The sequence below is a fragment of the Populus alba genome, chromosome 11 (assembly GCF_005239225.2).
Source record: "Populus alba chromosome 11, ASM523922v2, whole genome shotgun sequence".
Classification (NCBI taxonomy): Eukaryota; Viridiplantae; Streptophyta; class Magnoliopsida; order Malpighiales; family Salicaceae; genus Populus; species Populus alba.
Window position 1 is genome coordinate 4,270,385 of NC_133294.1, and position 25,173 is coordinate 4,295,557.

A 25,173-nucleotide genomic window follows, 5' to 3' on the forward strand; every position below is an offset into this window, starting at 1 on the left:
GCAACATGAGTTACATGAGTTGACTCAACCATAGTTATTAAGCATAAGTAGGTGATTAACCGGTGGTGCAACGTTCGAGTCACAAATTCATTATCATAATTTATAATTTGGTTCAATAAATTTTTTTAAGTCAGAAAAATATTATTATTTTAAAAAATAAAACAAGATTTTAATTAAATTAATTGAATCATACCAGATCAATATCAATTATGGATTGAATTTTTTTTATAGATCAAAAGATAAACCTATCGTATCATGATCGTGTACCGGACTTCAAAACAACATGGGGATATTCAATGTCCTTTGCTTTGGAAATAGCTGTCGTATAGCAATTTTTTTAGTTGGTCAAGAAAATGATTTGCTAGCCCTTCTATTTGTTTATGGACACCAACTTGAAAATGTAAAATTATTGTGATTTGACTTTTCTTTTGATAAAACATATGCCTGTCTCTCTACTAGCATCTTGATGTTAAAATTTATTATTATTTTTTTTTTTAGGGTATCAAGTTAATAATTCCTAGAGAATAATAAATAATCAAGAAAATATTCTTTGATGGAATCATAATTTAATTTGCGTACACCTTTGTATGAAAATGATAGATTATTTGGTTTAGGAATAAGGTCGTAGTTTTGAAATTATTTAAAGAAATAAGCTATCTACATGAAAATTAGGTATCCATAATAAAGAAAAAAATTATTTAGTTTAAGGCTAAAAATATTTTAATTTTTTTCTTTAACTCACCTATAACTAATTAATTATCTGAGCATCAAATGGGATAGCACTACTCTAATGGCTAGCACAAAGCTATATGGAACTCATCCATGAGAAGAGTTCTTCTTATACACACTATCAATATAACAGTGGAGCTTCATTACCAATTTTAATGACAATTTAAGATCAAGCTTTTTAATGACAATTTAAGATGAAGCTTGGCATATGGTTCGGTTTAGAGTCTAGGTTACTGGTCATAGATCAATCTAAATTAATCCAAAAATGAATCTAAATTAATCCAAAAATAATAATGTTTTATACAATTAATAAAATTAAATTTCTTCTAATCTTGATCAATTTCACCAGGTTAGAAATTAGCTTGTTGGGTCATCGAGTTTGACCCGTCATCATCCAAAATAATTAAAAAAAATTTAATTTACTACTAACTTTGAATAAATAGGTTAATGTTGATAAATAATTCAAGTTTAATAACTATATTTATCTCATAACAAAATATTTATTAAAATTTCAATGTCATCTATTATTTAGAGAGTGTTTGGAAGTGTGGTAGCGGTTGCTTTTTAAATAATTTTTCGTGCCGAAAAGCATAATAATTTTTTTTTCATTTTTTAAAAATCATTTTTTAATATCAGCACATCAAAACGATCTAGAAAGTACAAACCAAACTCAATTTTAACAAAAAAAAATAAAAAATTAAAATTTTACAAAAAAGTGTTTGGACTGCCGTGCCAAACAACCTCTTAATTAGTTTAACTTGATTTGAATGTTCAGGCTTTGTTATAGATTACATTGTTAGCTTTATGGTTTTTTTTTTTAGGCCCAAGTTTATTATGTTTGTACTGGATGCCATGTTTTTTGTGTGGACTTACATGACTTAATCTACAAGGCCTAGTACACTACCTGTTTACAATGAGGATTTCTCAATGTTTGAAAAAAATTAAAAATAAAAATGAAAAACTTCCTTCCTTTTCTTGAAAAATATAAAAAAAAGAAAGTCAGAGATTTAAATCATTCTTTTTCTTGTATAGAATCAACTTTGGGTTTTCCATTTTAAAGTGAGTTTTTCTCTTTACTTTGGCTATCAAATATTTTGATATCTAAATTGAATCTCCTTTTGAATTTTGATAAATCATTTATATATAAATTGGAGTATTTTTTTTTAAAAAATATTTTAATAAATTTTTAATGAAATTTAAATTCGAAACTTAAAACTTGAAATCATAATTGTTAAAACTCAATTAGGTTAATCTAATAAATCCATATGGTTTAAAGTTTGATTTAAAAAAAATATTTACTTAATGAAATATGATTTATCCAGTTAAGTTAACCTAATCAGAATTTATCTGATACTTAATGAAATATGATTAAAATCGTACTAAGTCAATAAATAAGAATTATTTTAAAAAATAAAATAATGATGTTTTAATAAAAATAATTCATTTGAATTTGAACTATTAAGATGTGCCATGTGAGCAAACTTAATTAGTCATCTAGGGCCAAGCGCACGATTTCTTTTGTACAATCTTTTATTTTTTTTTCAAATCTTAATTAAAATTTATTATAAAAAAAATTATTCAACATATGCTTAAAATATTATTTCATTAAATATTATTTTATTTTGCCTTTGTTTTCAAATAATAATTTAAAAAATATTTTTTATAATATTAACAATCACTTCATTTATTATTATATATCATCAACCTAATATGTTTTTTTTTTTTTTAGAATCTGTAATCCTGAACATTCAGTAAATATAAAATTTATATTTTATTATAATTTTTTTAAAAGATTTTCACAAATTTCTTATTTTCCTTTTCAATTGCATATAATATATCAAGATATTAATTTTAATATTTGTTTAGTAACCCAACTTTTCCTTTATTTCCCTTATTATTAATTCTAAACTAATCCCAATTAATTAACAAGTCAATGATGTAATCAAGGAGAAGCCATTACCCAATTAAAAAATATTCCAAGTTTTCTTGAAGCAAGAGCTAATATATTGAGTCCAAATCAAGAAAATTTTGCATGATCGCAATGGTGCTGAGAAAACATAAATGATAACAGCTGAAGTACGTAAGAATTTTGAAGGAGACAAATATTCTATGGGGTGAACGGGTCCGGTCAGCAGCCATTAGCCAATGCTGTGTTGTGCCTTGCCAGCTCTTTTGCAAAGTCAATTCACACACATATGACCTTCACTGTTGCTTGCTTTATACACCCTCCGTTGTCTTCCTCCATTTTCATCATCAACCTCTCCTCATACGTACAAACACATTAAAGAAACCGAAGAAAATCAAAGAAATCCCATATACAATATGTCATCTTTGCAAGCTTCAAGCTTTCTTTTCTCTTCTACTTGTAGTTGTTCGACAAGAACCCACGCAGCCATTTCAGTCCCTAGACTTCCAAGAATTCCCTTTTCAGATCCAAAAAATCCATTGAATTGAACCTGTTGAGGATTTTAATTTACGAGATGGGTCCAAAGGCACAATCCCATTAGAAAACAATAATGTTGCAAATAACACAAGACTTGATCAATATGAGCCAATCATATCTACAACCGGTACTACAGCAACAGCCAAGCTTTATGCGATCTTGGAAGCTGTCGGTATAGAGTAGAGATGCATGGAAATATTGGCGAGCAACGTGACAACTGGAACAAGCTTCTTTTGAACTCGATTAATATGAATCACTCTCACAGCTGCAACCATGGCTGGTATTGCAGTAGGTGGTGCAGCAGGAGCTCCTCTTTTGGCTCTGAAGTTACCATCAACTCTTTTATTTCTGCAGCTACAGGGATGTTAATCTTCATGAACAAAATCCAACCTTCGCAGTTAGCAGAAGAGCAAAGAAATGCCACAAGATTGTTCAAGCAACTTTATAGCCAAATTCAAACTACACTTGCTCTTCGCGATCCTACCGAGTTAGATGTGAAGACTGCAATGGAGAAAACATTGGCTCTTGATAAAGATTACCCTCTTCCTTTGCTAGGGAAAATGATTGCAAAGTTTCCTGAACATTTCGAGCCTGCTGTCTGGTGGCCTAAATCACATGAATCCCCAAGGAAGCAGCACAAAACACAAGCGAAGAATGGGTGGAGTGAAGATCTTGAAAAGGAAATGAGGGAGTTTATTGAAGTGATAAAGAGAAAAGTTAGTGAATACTCCAAATAGTCCTGACAAATGGTGGTTTTAGACAAGATTTAGCATTTTTGAATCACGAAACGCTAGGTTTTCATTTCGTATCACAAAATTATGGCCATCTTAGGTCCATTAATTACTTACAGGCCTTGTCGTGGAGGTGGTGGAGACGACGATGGATTTGTTGGCAGTGCTAGCTGCAACTGGAAGAGAAAAAAAAGGAAGAAATCTACAGAGAGAAGACGGAGGAGCTATTAGTGGTTACCTATATCGTTGGTGAGAAAATGAGTTCACAAGGAATCTGAGCCACCGTCTGTCACAACATGGAGAAGATTATGGTGGCAAAAGAACTAGTAAAGAGAGAAAAAAAGAGAAAGAGACGTTGACTAGAAAAATTGGTTTTAGACCAACTTTAAATTTGATGGGTCAAAAATATAAGCCTTACAATTTTGATATTTCATTTTTTTCTTGGCTTTTTTTTTTTTAAAAAAAAGTTATTATTATTTTTTAATTTTATCATTTAATTACAGTATTGTTTTTATTTTGAAAAATAGTCTACCCTGGGTCTAAAGCTAGTATCATCTAAGCAAAATTGATGATTAAACAATAAATTTTCAATTTTTTTTCTTCATAACCTCAAAAGTAACCCAACTTTTCCTTTATTTCCCTTATTCTTACTTTATTTCCCTTATTCTTAATTTTATCCTTATCCCAATTAACAATTAAATGATGTAATCAATGAGAAGACATTAGGTTGACTACTCCTATATAATTTAATTTGAAACCCGAACTGGAAAGGATTCTAGTTGATTTCAAGGATAACCAATTTATTTGGGTTTAAAGATACTTTCAAAGAGTTCTCCATGACAATACACATGTGTTATATTATTATTATATTTATTTTAAAAACACTAGCATTATAATTATTAAGGTACTTGTATTTGTTCAAATTGAAACTTTCTTTTGGAACAATGATAAATTAAATATTCTATTGAAAAATCTTAAAAAGAAAAAAAGAAAAGAAAAAAGATCATGTTAATGATGTTGCGGGCAGGGGGCATTAATGAACTATCATATGCCTCTTAAGAAGGTATTGTTGTTGGGAAGGAAAAGACTTTGGGTTTAATCATAAAATTATGATTAAAGTTCAAGAATTGCCACCTAGTATTATGGTTATTAAGAACCTATAGTTTTGCTAGAGTCTAGGTAAATGATTAATTGTGCAAGGAAAAGAAGCATCACCCCAAATGCATCCTACCTAAAATAAGCAGCACTGTTTTTAGATGTTTTTCTAAGTCAGGTTTTCATTCGTTAGTGTTTTTCTTAGGTCTAAGATATATCATTTTAAATTATCTAATTGAGTTTAATCCTAACCATTCTAGAGTTTGAATTTTAGCATCGTATTTATTTTAAGCTTTGTATCTTTAATACATGAGGGTGTACTCTATTATTTAATCTTACACTAGAGATATTAAAGTCTATATTTAAACCCTAATATAAAATGATTGGAAAATGATTTTTTATATTTTGGTAAAATTTTATTAGATAATCATAAACTGGTTACAATATCCATTTTTTTAAAAAAAAAGATGAGAAAGATGCAATTTTTTTATTTTTTTTATACGAAAATATGGTTGGAAAACTTTTTAAGATTTGATCATATGCATGAAAACAAAATATTTTTTTTTTTTAAAGAGGAAATTAATTTAAAAATCTTAAGATTTGATCATATGCATGAAAACAAAAATTTTTTTTTTTAAAGAGGAAATTAATTTAAAAATTTTGAGATTTTTGTTGAAATATTTAAGAGGAAACTAGGTATTTAATACCGGATCTATATCTTACAGTGTAAATATATAGCCTGATATTATGCAAAATTGATAAAAAAATATGAGAGAAAATCAAAAATATTTTGAAATGCCCCTTGTAAAGTTTTTAGATTTGTTTTTCATTTTTTAATATATAATATTGTAATATATATTATTATATTATTTATAATTAAATAATAATAAATATGTGGGCTTGGCTAGCTCAGCTAATTGGGCTGAGCCCAATAGGTTAGACAATCTCATGCCATCATTTATTTTAATTTGGGTCGAACCCAACCTAACCATTTGGGCATGACTAGCACTGGTCGACCCAAAATAAAGGGTTAATTATTTCCACCACATGCATAATGCATTATCGTTCTATATGCATAATAATGGCAAGGGGGGAGGATGGATAAGGAGAAGGTGGAGGAAGGATGAGTTGCTTGGCGTGGAGAGCTGCTAGTGGCCTTGCCATGGAGCTGGTGGAGAGGACAGTGGATTCACTGGCAGTGCTAGCTGCATTTGGAAGAGGAAGAAAAGCAAAAAATCTACAAAAGGTAGATGGAGGAGATATTGGTGGTTACCCCTATCGTCAGTGAGGAGATGAGCTTGTAGGGAGTCTGAGTTGCCGTCTGTCACAACGTGGAGAAGGTTATGGTGGCAAAAGAACTAGTAGAGAGTGTTAGAAAATTGGTTTTTGGCCAACTTTGGATCTGATAGGTCAAGAACATAAGTCTTACAATTTTGATATCTCATTTTTTTCTTGGTTTTTTTTATATAAAAGTTATTATTATTTTGAAAAATAGTCTTCCCTGGGTCCAAAGCTAGAATCATCTAAGCAAAATCGGTGATTAAACAATAAATTTTTAATTTTTTTTCTTCATAACCTAAAAAGTAACCCAACTTTTCCTTTATTTCCCTATTAATATAATTCTATCCTAATCCCAATTAACAAGTTAATGATGTAATCAAGGAGAAGACATTGGCCATTTCCAAATAATCTAGTTTTCTGTAGTTCTTTATATCGTGAGACTAACTTGTGGTAGGGGCAAAAAGAACTTGAAGCAAGAGCTAATGTATTGAGTCCAAATCAAGAAAATTTTGCATGAGCAATGATGCCACACGAAGCTGAGAAAACATAAATTATAACAGCAGAATTGATCAATTTAAGTTGCAGTCTAAGGCCCGGTAGAGGCAAAGGCAGAGGCTGGAGTAAGAATCTTGAAGTAGACAAATTTTCCATGAGGTGAACGGGTCCGGTCAGCGGCCATAAGCCAATGTTGTGTTGGACGTTGTCAGCTCTGTTATGCAGTCAATTCAACACAGATGACCTTCACTGTTGGTTGCTCTATATACCCTCCGTTGTCTTCCTCCATTTTCACCATCAACCTCTCCCTCATACGTACAAACACATTAAAGAAACCAAAGAAATCCCATATACAATATGGCATCGTTGCAAGCTTCAAGCTTTCTTTTCTCTTCTACTTGTAGTTGTTCAACAAGAACCCACGCAGCCATTTCAATCCCTAAACTTCCAAGAATTCCTTTTTCAGCTCCAAAAAATCCATTGAAACCGGTTGAGGATTTGAATTTACGAGATGGGTTCAAAGGTACAATCCCATTAGAAAACAATAATGTTGCAAATAACACAAGGCTTGATCAATATGAGCCAATCATTTCTACAACCAGTAGTACAGCAACAGCCAAGCTTTTAGCGATCTTGGAAGCTGTCGGTGATAGAGTAGAGATGCATGGAAATATTGGCGAGCAACGTGACAACTGGAACAAGCTTCTTTTGAACTCAATTAATATGATCACTCTCACAGCTACAACTATGGCTGGTGTAGCAGCAGGTGGCGCAGCAGGAGCTCCACTTTTGGCTTTGAAGTTATCGTCAACTCTTTTATTTTCTGCAGCTACAGGGATGTTAATCATCATGAACAAAATCCAACCTTCACAGCTCGCAGAAGAGCAAAGAAATGCCACAAGATTGTTCAAGCAACTTTACAGCCAAATACAAAACACACTAGCTCTTCATGATCCTACTGATACAGATGTGAAGGATACAATGGACAGGGTTTTGGCTCTTGATGAAGCTTTTCCTCTTCCTTTGTTAGGGAAAATGATTGAAAAGTTTCCTGACAAATTTGAGCCTGCTATTTGGTGGCCTAAGTCAAACAAGTCTCACAGTAGAAAACACGTGAAAGCACAAGAAAAGAATGGGTGGAATGAGGATCTTGAAGAGGAGATGAGGGAGGTGATTGAAGTGATAAAGAGAAAAGACAGTGAAGATTATATGAGACTTGGGAACTTGGCATTGAAGGTGAACAAGATTTTAGCCGTCTCAGGTCCATTGCTTACTGGCATTGCAGCTGCTGGGTCTGCCTTTGTAGGCCATGGATCATGGGCAGCAATCGTGGCAGTCACAGCAGGTGCATTGGCCAGCACGGTAAATACATTTGAGCACGGTGGCCAAGTTGGTATGGTGGTTGAAATGTATAGAAACAGTGCTGGATTCTTTACTCTTTTAGAGGAATCAATTGAATCCACAATTCAAGAGAAAGATTTGGAGGAAAGGGAAGATGGAGAAATGTCTGAAATGAGTGTTGCATTGAAGCTTGGAAGAAGCTTGTCACAGCTTAGAGATCTTGCCAGAAAATCAACTTCTTCTCACAAAGATGGAAGCACCATAGATGAGTTTGCTAGCAAACTATTTTGAAAGTAGATTTTTTCTACATTACTAGCTAATCCACATTCCTTCATTACGTTCTAATACCAATTCCTTTGTACAAACTACATAGTGAAAGCTTGTTTGCAAATCCAATATTATTTTATTTTATTTTTGCATTATAAAATTTTAAATTGTCAACACCTCCATTGAATTGTTGAATTTTCTATCATGAGATCAAATGGACTGCGATAGGATGTTGTTTCTAGCTGTGGAAATTAAGGGTTAGCCATGCGCCCAATGGTAGAAATTTGAAGTATACAAGTTATTAAGGGGTGAACAGGTCCTGTCAACAGCTATTGTCCACTCTTCCTGGCAGTCAATTTTTTGAATTCGATTAAAAAAAATATTACCTTCACTTTTCGCAAGATGTTTTTTTTTAAAGGTTACTACTAGATAGTGATTTGTGCTAGACCATATCAAATTTTTTCTAATATAGTTGATAATAATATTTTTAAAATAGTAAAATAAATTTTCAACCAAACCTATCAATTAAAAAATATTCAATAAACTTGGTTAATTTAATAATATAATTAAAAAAATCAATAACAAAAAAAAACTAACTATTGACTAATAAAAAAATTAAATACTTACTAATATTTTTAAAAAATACCCTTAAATATTCTCAAAATATCTTAGTAATTTTATTTAATAACAAAAAAAAATTAATTTTTTTAATTAAGTATTATAAATAACTTCCATTTGGTCTCTCCTCTAGCATTATCAACCTCTTCTCCTAGATTAATATGAAGTAATCAATTACATTACAACTTTGTATACCAAAATTAACTTTTAAATACATTTCTTTATAAAACTTAATTACTAAAATAAATGATAGATATACATTATACAATATTTCATAATTGTCAGTATTATATTTTTTATGATATTATTTTTTAATTTAAGTGACAATTGTATGCATCTTTACTAATATTCAAATACCATTAAAGTTTAATGGTACTTAAAACAAATGACTTATAACAAATGTCAATAATTAAAATCTTATTATAATTACGAGTAATATTGATATAATTGACTTTGAAAGTTATATAAATGTCACTAAATACAATAAATTAAGATAATTGCTTAAAATATCAAACACATAATTAATTTTCTCTCCTATCTTTTCTTTCTTTGGCTTGGCTACCCACATACTTTTAGCCTCCATGCATGTCAGAAACACATATCACACCATCCTGTCTAACCCATAAACCATCTTCTTTAACTCTCTCAGGCCACCACTTTCACCAGCTACACAAGTTATCCTTTTCTAGTGCTTGCTAGTGATCACCATAATCTCTAGAGACATAACCATTGTACTATGAATGAAATATTTTAAAATATTTATAAATGGCGAGGATGATCAGGTATGAAGGCACAGGACTCTTATGACAACAGATATACTAAAAATCCATGCTTACACTCTCAAGTTTCTTGCTCCTGTAATACTTTTATTAAATTAAGTATTAAAGAGTCTGTTTTGTCGGTGATAGCTAGTTACCTAACCCAACAACCAATCCACTACTAGCTGTGAAGGATCAAATCCATTTGAAGTTCATCAATACCTAATATTTCCTTCAAGAGTATGATCTCGCATGAGTCTTTGGCTTCAGTGATTTCTAAGGGCATATACGTACAAGGGAAGGGCAGTGGCTTTCCACCGGGACAACAAGGACGTGGTGTTCTTGTGCTTCCATGACAATTACATCTCGTGAAATATCCAGAGCCGAGAGTTGGAAAGTTATCGGTCAGCTTCCATATAAATTTTGCCTTCATATAATTCGGAAGAATTAATGATATTTCCATGGATGGGATTTAAGAAACAAGAGGTCCCCTACTCGTGCATGGAAGTTAAGTCTTAAGAAAATCTTGCATGAGTGATGGTGTCGCAGACTCGCAGGAAGCTAAGGTAGGATACAACCGCTGCAGATCAAGTTTTACAATGTCAGACCTGAGACTAAAGAAACAATTCTAAAGGGGTGAATTGATCCAGTCAGCAGCCAACGTGGTGGTTTGTCAACTCTATAATATACAGTCAATTCAACCCGTATGACATTTTCTTTCCACTTGTGGTGGTTGCTATAAATACCTTCCATGGCCTCCCTCCATTTTCATCCATCATCAACCCTCTCCTCCCTACATACAAAGAAACCGAAGAACAAAAGAAATCAAAGAAACCCCATATTACAATATGGCCTCTTTAAGAGCTTCAGGCTTGCTATTCTCTTTGTCTTCTTGTAGCTGTTCAAAGGGAATCAATGCTGCCATTTCTGTCCCTAAACTTCCAAGGATTCGTTTCCCAGCTACAAAAACTCCATTAAAATTAGTGGAGGAACTGAATTTAAGAAATGGTTTCACAAGTACAATCCCATCAGAAAACACAGGACTAGATCAATATGAGCCAATCAAGTCTACAACTACTACTACAGCGTCAGCCAAGCTTTATGCAATCCTAGAAGCTGTTGCTGATAGAGTTGAGATGCACAAAAACATCGGCGAGCAACGTGACAATTGGAACAAACTTCTCTTGAATTCCATTAATTTGATCACTCTCACAGCTGCAACTATGGTTGGTGTTGCGGCAGGTGGTGCAGCAGGAGCTCCTCTTTTGGCTTTGAAGTTATCATCAACTCTTTTATTTTCAGCAGCTACAGGGATGTTAATCATCATGAACAAAATCCAACCTTCACAGCTCGCAGAAGAGCAAAGAAATGCAACAAGATTGTTCAAGCAACTTTATAGCCAAATTCAAACTACACTTGCTCTTCGCGATCCTACCGAATTAGACGTGAAGGATGCAATGGAGAAAACATTGGCTCTTGATAAAGCTTACCCTCTTCCTTTGTTAGGGAAAATGATTGAAAAGTTTCCTGAACATTTTGAGCCTGCTGTCTGGTGGCCTAAACCACATGAATCCCCAAGGAAACAGCACAAAACACAAGCGAAGAACGGGTGGAGTGAAGATCTTGAAAAGGAAATGAGGGAGGTGATTGAAGTGATAAAGAGAAAAGATAGTGAAGATTATATGAGACTAGGAAACTTGGCATTGAAGGTAAACAAAATTATGGCCATCTCAGGCCCATTACTTACAGGCATTGCAGCTGCTGGGTCTGCCTTTGTAGGCCATGGATCATGGGCAGCAATAGTGGCAGTGACAGCAGGTGCTTTAGCCAGCACAGTCAATACATTTGAGCATGGAGGGCAAGTTGGTATGGTGGTTGAAATGTACAGAAACTCTGCTGGATTCTTTAAACTCTTGGAGGAATCAATTGAATCCACAATTCCAGGAAAAGATTTGGAGAAAAGGGAAGATGGAGAAATGTTTGAAATGAATGTTGCATTGAAGCTTGGAAGGAGCTTGTCACAACTTAGAGATCTTGCTGGAAAATCATCTACTTCTCATGTACATGGAAGCACCATAGATGAGTTTGCTAGCAAACTCTTTTGATAGTATTAGACCTCTCTGTCCATAACTAATTCACATTCTTTTAAAAATTCTTTCTGTACATCAAAGTAACATGTACAGATTAACCCTTAATTTCTTTTGTAAATGACATTAAATTTCTTTCATCAAGATGTTATGTATGAGAAACTTCTCTCTTACTTTACAAGGGTGATGATTACCACTAAATTCATGAGATTTGATATCTAAAATGAAAAGGGAATCAATGTTCTTAAATTTTACATTTGTTCCAAGTGGCTGTAGTTCGAAGAGAGCATTGTCAAAGATTACAAGTTTCATATATTCTTGTCCCTGATGCTTACGGCTAGTTATTAAATATATGTTTCTCAAGCCCTCAAGTTATTGAATAAATATCCTAGTTGATTTAGCCGTCATTTAAGCCACGAAATTCAGAGGTTGGTCTTCGTGTGCTTTGATTCAAAGCTGTAATATTTTTATACATTCCAAGAAGAGAAATGTCAAAGTATAAAGTTTTGAATAATCAGATGTCACAGCTTTTTTTATTTTATTGAGATGTGAACAGTGGAACTTAGAATGAATGGACTTGAATTCAATTTCAAGCCATTTACAGGGCTTAAAGAATCAGTCCAATATGGCCCAAACACAAAGTCCGTCAAACTTGGTTAATTCTATTTTCAAATTGTTTTTAAATTATTTTTTAATTTGAAAAAAAAATATTAAATTAATATTTTTATTATATGATAATTTTCAAATATCTATATATATATATATATATATATATACATCATTTTAATACAATTAAAAAACCTCTTTCCGCATTACCAAACTTTAGTTGAGATTATGAGTATAACCTTTCATCATAAAAATTATAAGGATGAGATGTGCCAAGTCCTCTTGGGATTGGAAACACCAATAGTGGATAAACAAATTGTTCATGGTCAAGGGTTAAATATAAATTTGAGGATTTAATCAAGCTCTTGAACAGTAGCCGCAAATGAGAGATATGTTTGAACATCCTGGGGGGCAAGCGCTTTGTGCTTTGCTTTTCTTATATTATGGGCTGACTCCGTCGCCCGTCTCATCTTTCCAAAGCATGGTAGCTGCAGATGTGTATCGGTCAGCAGATATTCTGTATTCCAAAGGTCTTTTACCAGAAAAGGTCTATTACAGAACCTCTAAAATACGTTGGAATTCTATTATGTATGCTTCGTTGATCAAGAGACAATGGCCTTGGACTCGCACAGTTGATTCCCACAACTTTTGAAAGCCACTTTGCTTTTCGTGTAGGCTTAGAAAGGCTTTGGATTTTCTGAAGGTTCAGAGGGGCTTGGAAAAACAAGCCACCGGCTTAAAAATAGTTGAAGAAACAGGCCGAGAGGCAATGAGCTTGCACAGCTGATTTTCAGCTCTTGGGAGCCGTGTTCAGCAGCTGCGAAGACATGGGGATAAAATATTCGCGTATGCTAGTTTTAGCTATTCAGTGCAGGTCTCGTGTATACATACAAGACATGACAGCTTTTTTAAGAGCTTATAAGCCACCATACTAAAACCGCTGCCTATATACAGGAAAGGCTCACAAAATTCTTTGCCAAGCAGTGTGAAGGGGCGACGGGTGCTTGAAATGAGCAACACGCAAAGAAAGTAGATGTGGTTTTCATTTATTATCATGAAATTTGTTCTCATTTGGAACGATGTAACACAATCATTCCTGTCAACTAATAATGAAAATATGAACAAGATACAGAGAACAACTTGGAGACAGAAATAGGGGAGATTTCGTGGATGGAGTTCATCGAAAACAGGTCAAAACAGGAACCAATTAGAAAATGCAGGAACTGAAGAGCGAAACCTGAGTTAAGATGGCTTGTAATATTTAGTTGGCACAAATGGCTTTTTTGTGACAACTCCATCATAGGCCTTCCCACGAACCAGTATTTTCGCTTTGGTGCCTGACTTGTGGAAACCAGATTTCACGTACCCCATGGCTATATTTTTCTTGAGGCATGGGCTAAATCCTCCACTAGTAATTTCTCCAATGCTAGTCCCTTTCTCATCCTGAATCTCACTGTGGGATCTAGGAGGTGGACCAGTAGAGCTAAATCCTACAAGCCTGATTTTTGGACCTTCTGCAAGTTGTTTGAGTATTACTTCAGCACCCAGAAAGCCGCCTTCTGCCTTCCTTCTCTTCCCTATCGCCCAATTCAGTCCTGCCTCTACTGGTGTTATGTGCTGTTCCATGTCATTACCATATAAGCACAGCCCAGCTTCAAGTCGGAGACTGTCCCGAGCACCAAGCCCTGTCAACCTTACTTTTCCTTCAGATTTTTCTAGGATTGCTTTGGCAAGATCCACTGCATTCTCTGAAGGAACAGAAATTTCAAATCCATCTTCACCAGTGTACCTGAAAATGTCAGCAAAGAGGCAGAAGAAATCCATCATGTCCAAGTATGAAAAACATAAACATGGAAAGACATGGTTTAAATGACATAATTTACTAATTTCTTCTTCACGATGTCAAAATAAAGGGGTACTGTTATAGACAATTACCATGTTCCACTCATTTTGTTGCAAAATAAAGAATAGGGGAAATTAAGCACCCTCAAAACGCTTCTTAAGCTCTTAATGCTACATATAAATGGTCATAGATGTGCATTCCATATTTGAGGACATATAAAGTAGGAGAAACCAAAAGGAAGTGTACCCTGTCCTAGTAATAAAGCAGCGCGCTCCATTGATGTCTGTAATACGGAACTCCCCAAAGTAGACCTTGCTCAAATCCTCTTTTGTCAGGTGTTGGAGAACAGGGGCAGCAAGAGGACCCTGAACCACAAAAAAAAGAGGAAACTCCGTAAGGCCATGATATTAGGACACCGTTGCTCCTGAAAAGGTTTGGCAGTGGCATACAATAGAAGAAGAAAGAGTAGTTCAAAGCACAAAGGTATTATTACAATGCGGGATAGTACACATTTCAACAACCTGCCAGACATGCTTTAGTTGTATACTAAAGTCACGAATTACTTGAGAGCTGGATTCAAATAATTAATTTTGCAATAATTCATGAATATCAAGACACAATAAAAGATCCAACGAGGAAAAAAAAAAAGAAAACAAAAGAAGGAGAGACAAAGATAAGAACACAAAATTGACCTGGAGGGCAAGAAGAGATCTCTCATCATGGATGTGCCATGAGACATCTCCACCCTTTGCCTTGAATGACTTCATATGTGCCTCGATGTGAGCAAGATCCTTATCTCTACACCCTGCATTCACAACTATGTACATGTGATCATCCGTCACCTTGGTGATCACTGAATCATCAATTGCTCCTCCTTTCTCATTAGTAAAGACAGTTAGAGTCCCAGTTCCAGGTGCAAGCGCAGCAACATCAGCAATAACAAGTTTCTCTAGGAAAGGAACACAGTCCTTTCCCTTCAGGCTAAACCCACACATATGTGACACATCAAAAAGGCTACCATTCTGTCTACAATTCACTGTCGATTCCATGATGGAGTCCTTGTACTGAATGGGCATGCTCCACCCAGCAAATGGCACCATCTTGCCACCATTAGCAACATGGAAGTCATAAAGGACAGTCTTTTTCATCTCAGCTTCTGAGGCAAAGTATCGACGTCCCACGGCCTTCTTATCAGTCTGAGCAAGGCGGCGGGTTATTGATAGGCCAAGTTGCCACAAACCTCCTCCCCTCATCTTCTTAACAGAGTAAATCTAATCAAAACAACAATCATATGAACTCTTTGATACAACTGGTGACACCGAAATGAACATACCATAATCAGCGCAGGCCAAATACAGAATAAAGGTTCGATTTTTATCATGTGTGTAAACATAAAGATTGGATTTTAATCGTATATATGTTTACATATAATCAAACCACAAAGAGACAAACGATACCAGCAACTTAAAACCAGAGCAAAAGGGATCGCAAATATGTTAGTGTCTGAGAGAGGAGAATACAAGGAAACTAGGACATGATTTACAAGCCACTGACATTACCTGTCACAAAACAAACCAAAACATGCAATCCAGGCAACACACTAGCAATCAAAACAAAAATGACAAATCTTTCACTTCCCATTTCCAAACAATATCTCAAAACACAATCAACAATCTAAAACAAAGCCGAATGCAAAAATGAAAATGGGTTTTCTAGATCTCATTAAAATACTCATTACTCACAAGAAGCACCATCATTCAATCTCAAACCCTTGTAAATAAACCACATATAAAAAGAAAAGATGCAATCTTTACAGCATAATTGCATAGCAAATGTCATGAACATGAAAACAGAACAACAAATAGAGAAGCTTACATGGTTGTTCTTGGTGGTGGTGAGTGTTGTTCAAAGGAAAGCAAATCTTGGAGAGCTCAAAAGAGCATCTCATGCAGTGGAGTCTAGATGGATAGAGAGATAAAATATGGCCACTCTTATATGTGTTGGACATTATACTATGTTTTTTGTAGCAAGGATGTTTGGCTGGTGTGTGTAGTAGTGGGTGGAGGAGGGTGTCTCTGCCAAATCAAGAAACAGCCATCTCTACAACCCCATCGCTAGTGAGTGGTGCCTAGGACTATCGACTTTGCAGCCCCATCTTATTTTTGTTTTTTTTCTTGTTTTTAAGGTTAGAATATTTTCATATCAGCTATCTTATAATAAAATTGTATTATTTAGATATCTTGACAATAATCTCATTTGTTCCTTCTAAATTTTCAGTTAGTTTTTTAATGTTTTCCTATAGTTATTAGCATTTAATCTTGGATTAAGAAAAATGAAATTCTTGTAAACTTATTAATATAAGTATAAATAGTCTATTTTTGAGGAGGTTCAAAAATCAAACTTAAATTAGTTACATTTATATTAATTTGAGAATACATATTTAACCCAAAAAAATAAATTAAATATGCAATAATACTGTTTAATTATTGTTTTGGAAAAAAAAATAAAAGAAATAGAAACAGAATATTTTTTTAAAAAAAAAACATAAAAAAATAAATCTGTTTACAAAACAATTTTAAAATAAATTCAAAGAATTTTCATTACCAATGATACGCTACGGTTTTCTGTTTTCAGTTGCCACAGTTTCATGTGTACCTATTAGAATCTAATGGATGTAAAGAGGTACAATCCGACACCAGAGAATATGCACCCTTGATTTCAAGGACCTTACCTGAGACGATGACTGGTACTCTTATATCTGAGTGCATTAGAATTAGGGTGTAAGGTTATTGATGGTGGAACTTAGAGCATGGGATTAGTATCATTAACTGTATATAGAAGAAAAGAGAAGAGGAAAGAGGGTGGTTGGTGAGATTTGAGAGGATGCCACCAAGTCAGGGAAAGGCAATTGGCAGTTCAAATTTGGCTGCTGAATCTTGTTCAATTTCTCAAGCCAGCTTGATTTCCAATTTAAACAAGAGTCAAGGTGAGACCTGGTCGAGTTGCATGCATTTAGCATGAGGCTAAGGATGATCGTGTAGTTTTTGTAAATGGGTCTGACTATGTTATGCTTATTAAAGAATTATTTTAATTTAATAATTTAAATTGTTATTTTAATTTAATAATTTAAATTGTTAGACGAAGTTTCAGGATATAATTTATATTATTCTATAATACATCTTTTCAAGTGAAAGCATTTTAAATTTAAAATTTGTATAGATTTATATTATCTTTATACTTTAATTTTTATCAAATAAATAAAAATAACGAGATTCGAACTCAAGATCATTTGGTTATCAAAACTATGATACCACATGTTAAAGAATCATCTCAACCCAATAATTTAAGCTATTAAATGAGATTCTAGGATGTAATTTATATTATTCTCTAATAATAATTAAAATAAGTGAAATTAAGTTTGTATCTGTCATATCCTTTGCAGATCAAGTTCTGTGGGTATTTATTTTACACAATTAGGACTACAAATGAATTCTCTATTTCTTCTTTCTATTTACGACCGCTCCACAATCTTGTCAAAATCTGAAAATGAGTGGCAAGAAATTTGTTGTCAAGAACAAGGCAACCCCATCTGTCAGTTCTACAAGATTTTCCCTGTAATTTCAGTATTGTATCTCATGCTTAAGATAGACATTTTGAAAGATGATCAAACTCTTCAAAACTAAACCAGAAAGAGAGAATAATACCAACAGGTGTGTTTGGTGAAACAGAGAAGAGAATAGGATCCGAATCTGAGTATCTGTGTCTCACCCTTGATAATTACCATAAAAATCATTTCCATGTTGCATTACAATCTGATAATCACATGCATTTGTTCATGTTTTCTAGCATTTGCAATCGCGGCTTGAAAAATTATGGTTTAAGAAAAACTAGAAATTATAACTTATTATTAACTAAGATTTCAGAATAGAGTGGGACTTGTGTAAAAAATCATTTCCATGTTGCATTATAATTAGCTAATCAAAAGCATTTTCTCATGTTTTCTGGCACTTGAGGGGGTTTTTTGGACCAAAGACCTTGCTTAGTTAAGTGTGTGTTTGTCATTATATTAGCTTTTGAAAAAATAGCAATTTTAATAAAAATTATAAATTATAATTTTTTCGTTTTTAGTACAAGTCATGCAAAATTATGGTGTATTTTAAAATGATTATCTAAGGGTTTATTTGGGATTATGATAGTAATTATGATTTAAATTGCTTTTCGTTTAAAAATATATTAAAATAATATTTTTTTTATTTAAAAAAATTAATTTTTATATCAATACATCAAAATGATCTTACAACATAAAAAAAAATTATTAAAAAAAAAAAACACCCTTAGTCTTTGACTTCCAAACTCTAGTTTGGATTATTGAGCTTTCTTTGATGACTTTTTATGAAACTATTGTGCTTTTGTAAATTTTTCCTGCAAGTCTTCTATTATTGCAGCTGCCACGATATTTGTACAAGTATATCTTGATTAAGTTATCACTTTTAAATATTTGATTGCAAGGTGGTAGGAGGATGGTTACAAACTTACAAGGAAAATTGTTGTCAGGAGTTATTGACATTCTTAAAGCTCTAGCTTCCATGTTTGCTAGCAATTGAACTACTGTGGAAACTAGATGAACTAAAACTAAACATGAAACAATCAATATAGATATGTAACCCTTCGGTATTATTTGCAAAAACATCTAAAAGTGTTCATGAACTAGGATGTAAAATCACAAGGGTAATTAGGCAAGTTTTCCACATCAAGAAATTAGATATGAATGTCTTGATTTTGTTAGTAGCCAACCAGTTTTGTACATCGAAAAACTAGAATGAGAGTTTCTACAAATTATATTGCATTAGACGCGGTTAGTGATTATATTCATTTAAATATTCAAATTATTTATTATTTAATAAAAAAATCCATCATTTAAGTTGATATCTATCATATTCAAGTTAAATTATTAGTATTAATTTGCATAGTTTTAAAACCCGAACCGGCCCGGCGGGTTGACCCGGGACCCGGCCGACCCGGGCATGGGACCGGTCCGGGTGAAGGCCAAAACCCGTTTGGGAATTGGCCCGGCCAGACCCGGTCGACCCGGGACCCGGTTGACCCGGCAAGACCCGGTCAACATCCAGCCCCAAACCCGTTGACTTTTATTTTTTTTTGTTTTTTTTGCTAAAACGACGTCGTTTTGATTTTTTTTAAAAAAAAATTAAATTTTTTTTTTACCCGGCCGACCCGGCGACCCGGTGACCCGATCAAAAACCCGGAACCCGGGCCTTGGACCGGGTCGACCACCGGGCCGGGTCTTAAAACTATCCTAATTTGAGTATGATTTTGTTAGATGGTTGAATGAGTAATGATGTAGTTTTTTATTTGTAATTTATTAGTATCATTTTTTTAAAATAGTTTTTATTTAAAAATATATTAAAATGATATATATATATATATATATATATATATATATATATATATATATATATATATATATTTAAAAAAAAATATATTTTTAATATAATATATTAAAACTATATATAAAAGAAAAAGAAAACGGGTTCTTAAATATCGAACTTTGCCACGCAAAATTCCAGCAAAGGACAAACCTTCCAAAGTCACAGTCACCAAAATAGCGATTCTAACAACAATAACCAGAAAAAAATTATGGTGGAATCAAGCCATCATTGGAATCTGTCATAGCCATTCAATAAATTGGTGGCTTAAGTACTTCCCCATATCATTCAAAGAGATTCTTTCTTCCTTTCACTCTTTATTAACCAACCAACTGTCCATACTTGAGTTTTCATCAAATTGTCGATTGCATCATTACCCTCTTAGCTACGTTGCTGCTAATGAGCTTATCTGAATCTAAATAAGGTAAAGTTCATTTCTTTTGATATGTTGCTTCTTTATTTTTATTTTTAAAGTTTGTTGTGTTTTAATGGCGTTGGAGTTCAAAGATTGGATTTTTATGGCCATAATCCTTAGAGCAGAAAAACCTATGTCTTTGTTTGCTTGATTTTTATGGTTGTAATCTTATTGGAACTGAAACCCATGTTTTTGTTTGCTAAACTTCTGGTTGGTTGCCTAGAAACATGAGGGTACTAGAGAAGCAAAGTGATATGGAAGTGGCACTTGATGTGTTTGTAGCTTATGAATGTTCGTAATGAGAATTTGTTTATAGTTATTAGCTAATGAAAAACTACTAAGCATAAGCATGAAGTCTATAGCTTCAATTTTCTTATAGTTGATGAAGCACAGAGGATTATGGAAATCAATTAGAAGCTTCTTTTGTCTAAATGAGAACTCAAACTTCAACAGGGTTAAACTTGAATGCTGTTACCAGACTTTTTGTTTGTAGGGGGGGGGGGGGAGATAGTATTGTTTTCAGTGTGTTTCAGCTAAACAGTATCCTGAAACCAATTTTGGGACACAAAGACTAAGTGTTGATTTAATATCATCTAAGCAAGGATTATGATTATATCTGAATTTCGTTGTCTCCTTAAACAATATGGGTGTTTGTCTTCTGTTTTGAAGGTAATGAATTTATGATGGTTTAGCCATGGTAACCATCAATCCATCAGGAGTTATTAGCAAGTGCAGCGCATATCTGGGTGTTAACACACTTCATGATGCTTCTTTTTGCAAGATTACCCATGTCAATACTTTGAGTACTGCGTTTTCTCCTAGAATTGTATGTGGTCCTTGCAGTAATGTAGCGAATGATTCCACAGTTTCTTGGAAGGGGTGCAGCCAACTCAGAACCCATCATGTATTACAGCGAGTGGCTTCAAATAGGTGGCTGGTAAGTATCAGTGAAGCTTCAGGGTTGAAGATTTCTTTTGATTTGAGTTTGATTGGGCGTTCAGTAATGGTTACATTACATGCTACAGTGCCGATCACATGATTCTAATTCACCTGATGATGAGTATCATTCTTCTCGAAACATAGCAATCAGTTTGTTTAGGCGATACAGGAATGTCATTGACCGTGGAGGAGGTGACAACTTAAAAGTATATTAAGCAATTTAATCTTTATCCATCATTATGTGGGTCTCTTTTTGCTGTCATTCCCAAATTACATGTTTGAGTGATGCTGCCTGTCAGGAGTTTATCAGTGCTGGAGTGAATGCATATGCTGTTGGCTGCACTGAAGAAGGATTACGTAAGGAACTTACTGCTATTAGAGAATCTGGTGTTGAAATCGAAGCATTGCAGAATTACGGTGGGAGCACCAGTGTGAAGTCCAAGATACTTGCTGAGGAGGTAAGTTAATCCTGCCTTGTTGGCCAGTTCAATGTATGACAGTATATACTTAAAATTAAGGATGAATCAACACCATGGAATCTAATACGCCTCAGTGTTGCATCTTTCTTTCTTGCTGGGATATTATAGGCTTTGAACTACTTTTTAGTCAACGCTTCTCTCACCACAGTAAGGATCCTTGACATGCACTGTCAATATTGTATATGGCGGTTTTTATTGTTGCTGTCTTTATGATGCAGCATTTGTTTGAATTTATAATAGATACTGTAAGGAAGAAGACAGAATGCTAATAAAAGGAATCCATGCCCTCACTTTCTGTTGTTATGAGATACCAATGGATGCCAGAAGAATTATTTGCATTTTTTGTTTACGATCTTTATGTTCCCAACAAAACTTTTTGCAACCTGCATTTCTATGACTATTGTGATTTGCAATGATAGTTTTACTGTTGATCAGATAAATCTATCACTAGGATTACAAGTAATAAGGAAATGGATGATGGGCTAACTTGTGGCATCACAATTTTTTTTTTTCAAACTGCAGGTTGATGAGTGTATTCTGTGGTTGAGCATTATATTTATCACAATCTTGTGTACACCACAACCAACTATAGTTCGATGGTCATCTACGCTTCCAGTGTCAGATGACATACGGCTTCAGTGGAAAGGGTTTTGTGCGGTCATAGCAAATGCTTACTACATGAGAGGAATGGCATGGTGAGCTGCTTTGATCATATCTGTTTTGCTAGTATTTTGTCCACAACTCGTTGATATCAAGCTTACATGAACTTGTTACATGGTTGGTGTGCTTCCTTGACAGTCCAATCAAAGTACCAGTAAAATTTGGGTTATAACTACTTTTTTTTGTTGGTTTAACCCGTATAGAGGTTTCCCTATTGGTTGTTTGTGTGGAATGAGTAAGAGCTCGCCACAAAATTTTCCAAGTTCAGTTACATAATTTTCTTTCACTATTGTTTCAAATTGTTTGCTCTCAACATTGTAGTCCTGGTCATTTCTCAGTTTCATGTGTTTGGAAAGAACATGCCTTCTTTACTTCACCTGGCATATCATTTCGACATCTAAAAAAACAATTGCATTTAAGATTGCATGACTGGACTCAACTTTCTCTTTCATTTTTGCCAAAGGCTTCCAGTTAAGACGCTTCAGCTAGAACAAATGGCAGTTTCAGGACGTGCTGAGGAGCCATCAGTTGTTGCCAGCCGAATGCGACTTGTTTTCAGCACACTTGAGGTTAGCATACTTTGCCATCGTTTTTCAGTTAATGAACAGAGATCTAATACAAAACCTTCTTGATGAACACCATACAGAACCTGCTGCCTGTTTTTGACAAATTTCAATTCCTGAAGAAACTTATAGACCTTAAGTCATGAATTTTTTGTGCGTCATGTCTTAGTTATTAGTCTGTCAAAGTTACATTTCTTGAGAATTACTACCCCAAATTCATTCCAAGTAAAATGATGCGTTGCCTATTCTCTTTATTAAAATACCGATGATTGGTTGAAGGAATGCTTTGTAAGTGAGAGCAGGGAGTGTTGGGTTCAGAGAAATCACGTCCTTGAATATGTTGTATTTTGCTATTGTTTTCTCATTATACCATTTGGAACATTGATTTGGCTTGTGCAGGTAGTAAGTCCACAATGGCCAAGAGTCTAATAAAAGAGCTTCAGTGCAGAGATTCTTCTTTTCCCTTGATCTCGATGAAGCTTCCGGTTCCAGTTAGTCATTACAAATTATTGCAGCTTTACATTTAGCAATTTCTTAATGGTTTTTAAGCAGAAATGCCCATATAATAATAAAAGTGTCATAGCATGTTTGATGTATAATCGATGGCATGTAAATTTGCAAGGATTCAGCCAGAAATCTTCAATTATTGTTTCATGTGATTGTTAATCAACACCTGAAAATAATTTGGCAAGCAATCACACATGCTTCTTCTTGTCCAGCGTGAATATTCCACCACTTTATGCATCTGTGGAGATAATTGTTGTTTCCAAATGTTCATTATAAACAAGGCTATGGAATTTCAGCACCATGAGGTTTATTTTAGGCGATTCCAAGTTGGTTTTCATCTGCTGTCTGATATCTGTGAGGTTGCATGGTCAATGACATCAAGAAGCCTTATAAACACTGGCTAAAAAGTTTGAATTATGCCATTCATACCGTGTCTGGCAAATTTTCGAGTAGAAAAAAGTTGTGGACTGGAGTTGTGTACATTACAGAGCTCCCATGCTTTATCAGGGACACTGCTAAAAGATCAGGGAGTAAGAAACTGCAGATTATGTACATGCAGTTTCTCCAAATTTCCCCCCAATTGTGCTTCCTTGCAAGAAAGTTTTTTATAATACATAAACTGGTTACGCAACTCCCAGTAGCGCAACCAATTAACATTCAACAAGTGTGCTACTCCCATTAACTCAATTTTATTTTACAAGTCTCTGCTTGCCACTCGACTCCTTCGTTCCTCATTCTCCTTCAATCCAACTGAATACAGAATACGCGAGGAGGAAAAATTTTGAAACAGGAAGGAACAAGCATGCATTTGATTTTGCCGTTCAACTTGTTTTTTAAAATGTTTTTAAACTGCTTTTCAATTAAAAAAACATTAAAATAATAATTTTTACATGTTTTTAGATAATTTTCATGTGCTGATATATATATATATAAACCCATAATTTTAATATATTTTCAATTGAAAATCACCTCTACATAACACAAACTAAATCATAAGTTTGAGCAATAATGAAGTTAGCTCTTGAATTTTAATTTTTTTATTTGATTAACTCAAAATATTTTTTAATTAAAAATAGATATTTTAATAGTTTTTATCGCATGTGATCTTCTAAAAACAAGACATATATTTGTGAAAACACATGATTTGAAAAACATTAACCGAGAGGAAAAAACCTAGACGAAGAGGCCTATTTCTTTTAGTAAAAAATAGTTCCAATCACTTAAATCAAAGAAATTAAAATTCAGAAACTAAATTAATTTTGACTCAAAATACATGATAGTTTTACTTAATTTAGCTTCCTGGGTCTAAGTAGAGATGGGGGTTTGAAGCTGGTGTGGTATTATTATGGGCTAAGCTGGGATGGATTGGGCCCATGATCGAATAAAGCGTTTATTGAGAAAGGAATAACTATTTTACTATAATATTAATATTAATATTAATAATGCCTAAATATTTTCAGTTTTTTCTTTTATTAAGGTGAACTTAATGTATTCAGATTGTTAATATATGGATAAGAAAATATTCTTGTAAAATATGCATTTGATTTAATGATATATATTTTATGAAAATTTTGAAATTAATAATTTTAAGATGAATTAAATATTATGAGATATATGTTTAGTGAAAAAAATCCCTATACATCTTGACTTTCCTTAATTTATTGTACCATACAAAATCATATATATATATATATATATAGTTAGCTTTAACCTTAAAGTTATATATTTACGAAATAATTAATAAACACCAAAAGAATATTTTGTTGGTATTAAATTATATTTTTATGGGCTTTTAAAATATAACAAATGAATTTGCTGATGAAAAACAGTAGAATTATTATAATTTCTTACAGCAACGGTTTTAATGGATAT

At 33.5% G+C, this 25,173-nt stretch overlaps 4 protein-coding genes and 1 pseudogene across 5 annotated transcripts; 4 read left to right on the forward strand and 1 right to left on the reverse strand.

Annotated features, from left to right (window-relative positions):
• The first annotated feature begins 3,051 nt into the window (after positions 1–3,051).
• On the forward strand, positions 3,052–3,909 carry LOC118061400 (probable F-box protein At4g22030; annotated as a pseudogene).
• A 3,191-nt stretch (positions 3,910–7,100) lies between these two features.
• LOC118061375 (probable F-box protein At4g22030) lies at positions 7,101–8,452 on the forward strand. The gene has a single exon (XM_035074807.2). It carries the CDS (start codon positions 7,132–7,134, stop codon positions 8,404–8,406), a length of 1,275 nt encoding a protein of 424 aa, XP_034930698.1. The 5' UTR covers positions 7,101–7,131; the 3' UTR covers positions 8,407–8,452.
• Positions 8,453–10,606: 2,154 nt separating this feature from the next.
• On the forward strand, positions 10,607–11,863 carry LOC118061401 (probable F-box protein At4g22030). Its single transcript, XM_035074823.1, has one exon. It carries the CDS (start codon positions 10,607–10,609, stop codon positions 11,861–11,863), a length of 1,257 nt encoding a protein of 418 aa, XP_034930714.1.
• Positions 11,864–13,472: 1,609 nt separating this feature from the next.
• Positions 13,473–16,438, reverse strand: LOC118061376 (aminomethyltransferase, mitochondrial). The gene is made up of 4 exons (XM_035074808.2): positions 16,170–16,438; positions 14,987–15,565; positions 14,541–14,659; positions 13,473–14,240 (listed from the first exon to the last, which is right to left on the reverse strand). The coding sequence occupies exons 2-4, from the start codon at positions 15,545–15,547 to the stop codon at positions 13,694–13,696; spliced, it is 1,227 nt and encodes a 408-aa protein (XP_034930699.1). The 5' UTR covers positions 15,548–15,565; positions 16,170–16,438; the 3' UTR covers positions 13,473–13,693.
• Positions 16,439–19,864: 3,426 nt separating this feature from the next.
• On the forward strand, positions 19,865–23,448 carry LOC118061377 (uncharacterized). 2 transcript variants are annotated; one of them, XM_035074809.2, is made up of 7 exons: positions 19,865–20,162; positions 20,823–21,090; positions 21,179–21,298; positions 21,392–21,550; positions 22,094–22,266; positions 22,695–22,800; positions 23,194–23,448. In XM_035074809.2, exons 2-7 carry the CDS (start codon positions 20,848–20,850, stop codon positions 23,221–23,223), a joined length of 831 nt encoding a protein of 276 aa, XP_034930700.1. In that variant the 5' UTR covers positions 19,865–20,162; positions 20,823–20,847; the 3' UTR covers positions 23,224–23,448. The 2 variants fall into 2 exon arrangements, with proteins under 2 accessions (XP_034930700.1, XP_034930701.1); XM_035074810.2 differs by lacking the exon at positions 19,865–20,162 and having other exon boundaries at positions 20,948–21,090; positions 21,179–21,284.
• Positions 23,449–25,173: the final 1,725 nt, after the last annotated feature.

Bases quoted from the DNA above. Each gene is read 5' to 3' on its own strand.
- LOC118061375 (XM_035074807.2), top strand. From the start codon at position 7,132: ATGGCATCGTTGCAAGCTTCAAGCTTTCTTTTCTCTTCTACTTGTAGT.
- LOC118061401 (XM_035074823.1), top strand. From the start codon at position 10,607: ATGGCCTCTTTAAGAGCTTCAGGCTTGCTATTCTCTTTGTCTTCTTGT.
- LOC118061376 (XM_035074808.2), bottom strand. From the start codon at position 15,547: ATGAGGGGAGGAGGTTTGTGGCAACTTGGCCTATCAATAACCCGCCGC. The intron at 14,660-14,986 runs GTCAATTTTGTG...TTTGTGGTTCAG, and splicing joins GATCTCTTCTTGCCCTCCAG to GGTCCTCTTGCTGCCCCTGT. The intron at 14,241-14,540 runs GTACACTTCCTT...TGACATTTTCAG, and splicing joins TGCTTTATTACTAGGACAGG to GTACACTGGTGAAGATGGAT.
- LOC118061377 (XM_035074809.2), top strand. From the start codon at position 20,848: ATGGTAACCATCAATCCATCAGGAGTTATTAGCAAGTGCAGCGCATAT. The intron at 21,299-21,391 runs GTATATTAAGCA...GCTGCCTGTCAG, and splicing joins GAGGAGGTGACAACTTAAAA to GAGTTTATCAGTGCTGGAGT. The intron at 22,801-23,193 runs GTTAGCATACTT...TGGCTTGTGCAG, and splicing joins TTGTTTTCAGCACACTTGAG to GTAGTAAGTCCACAATGGCC.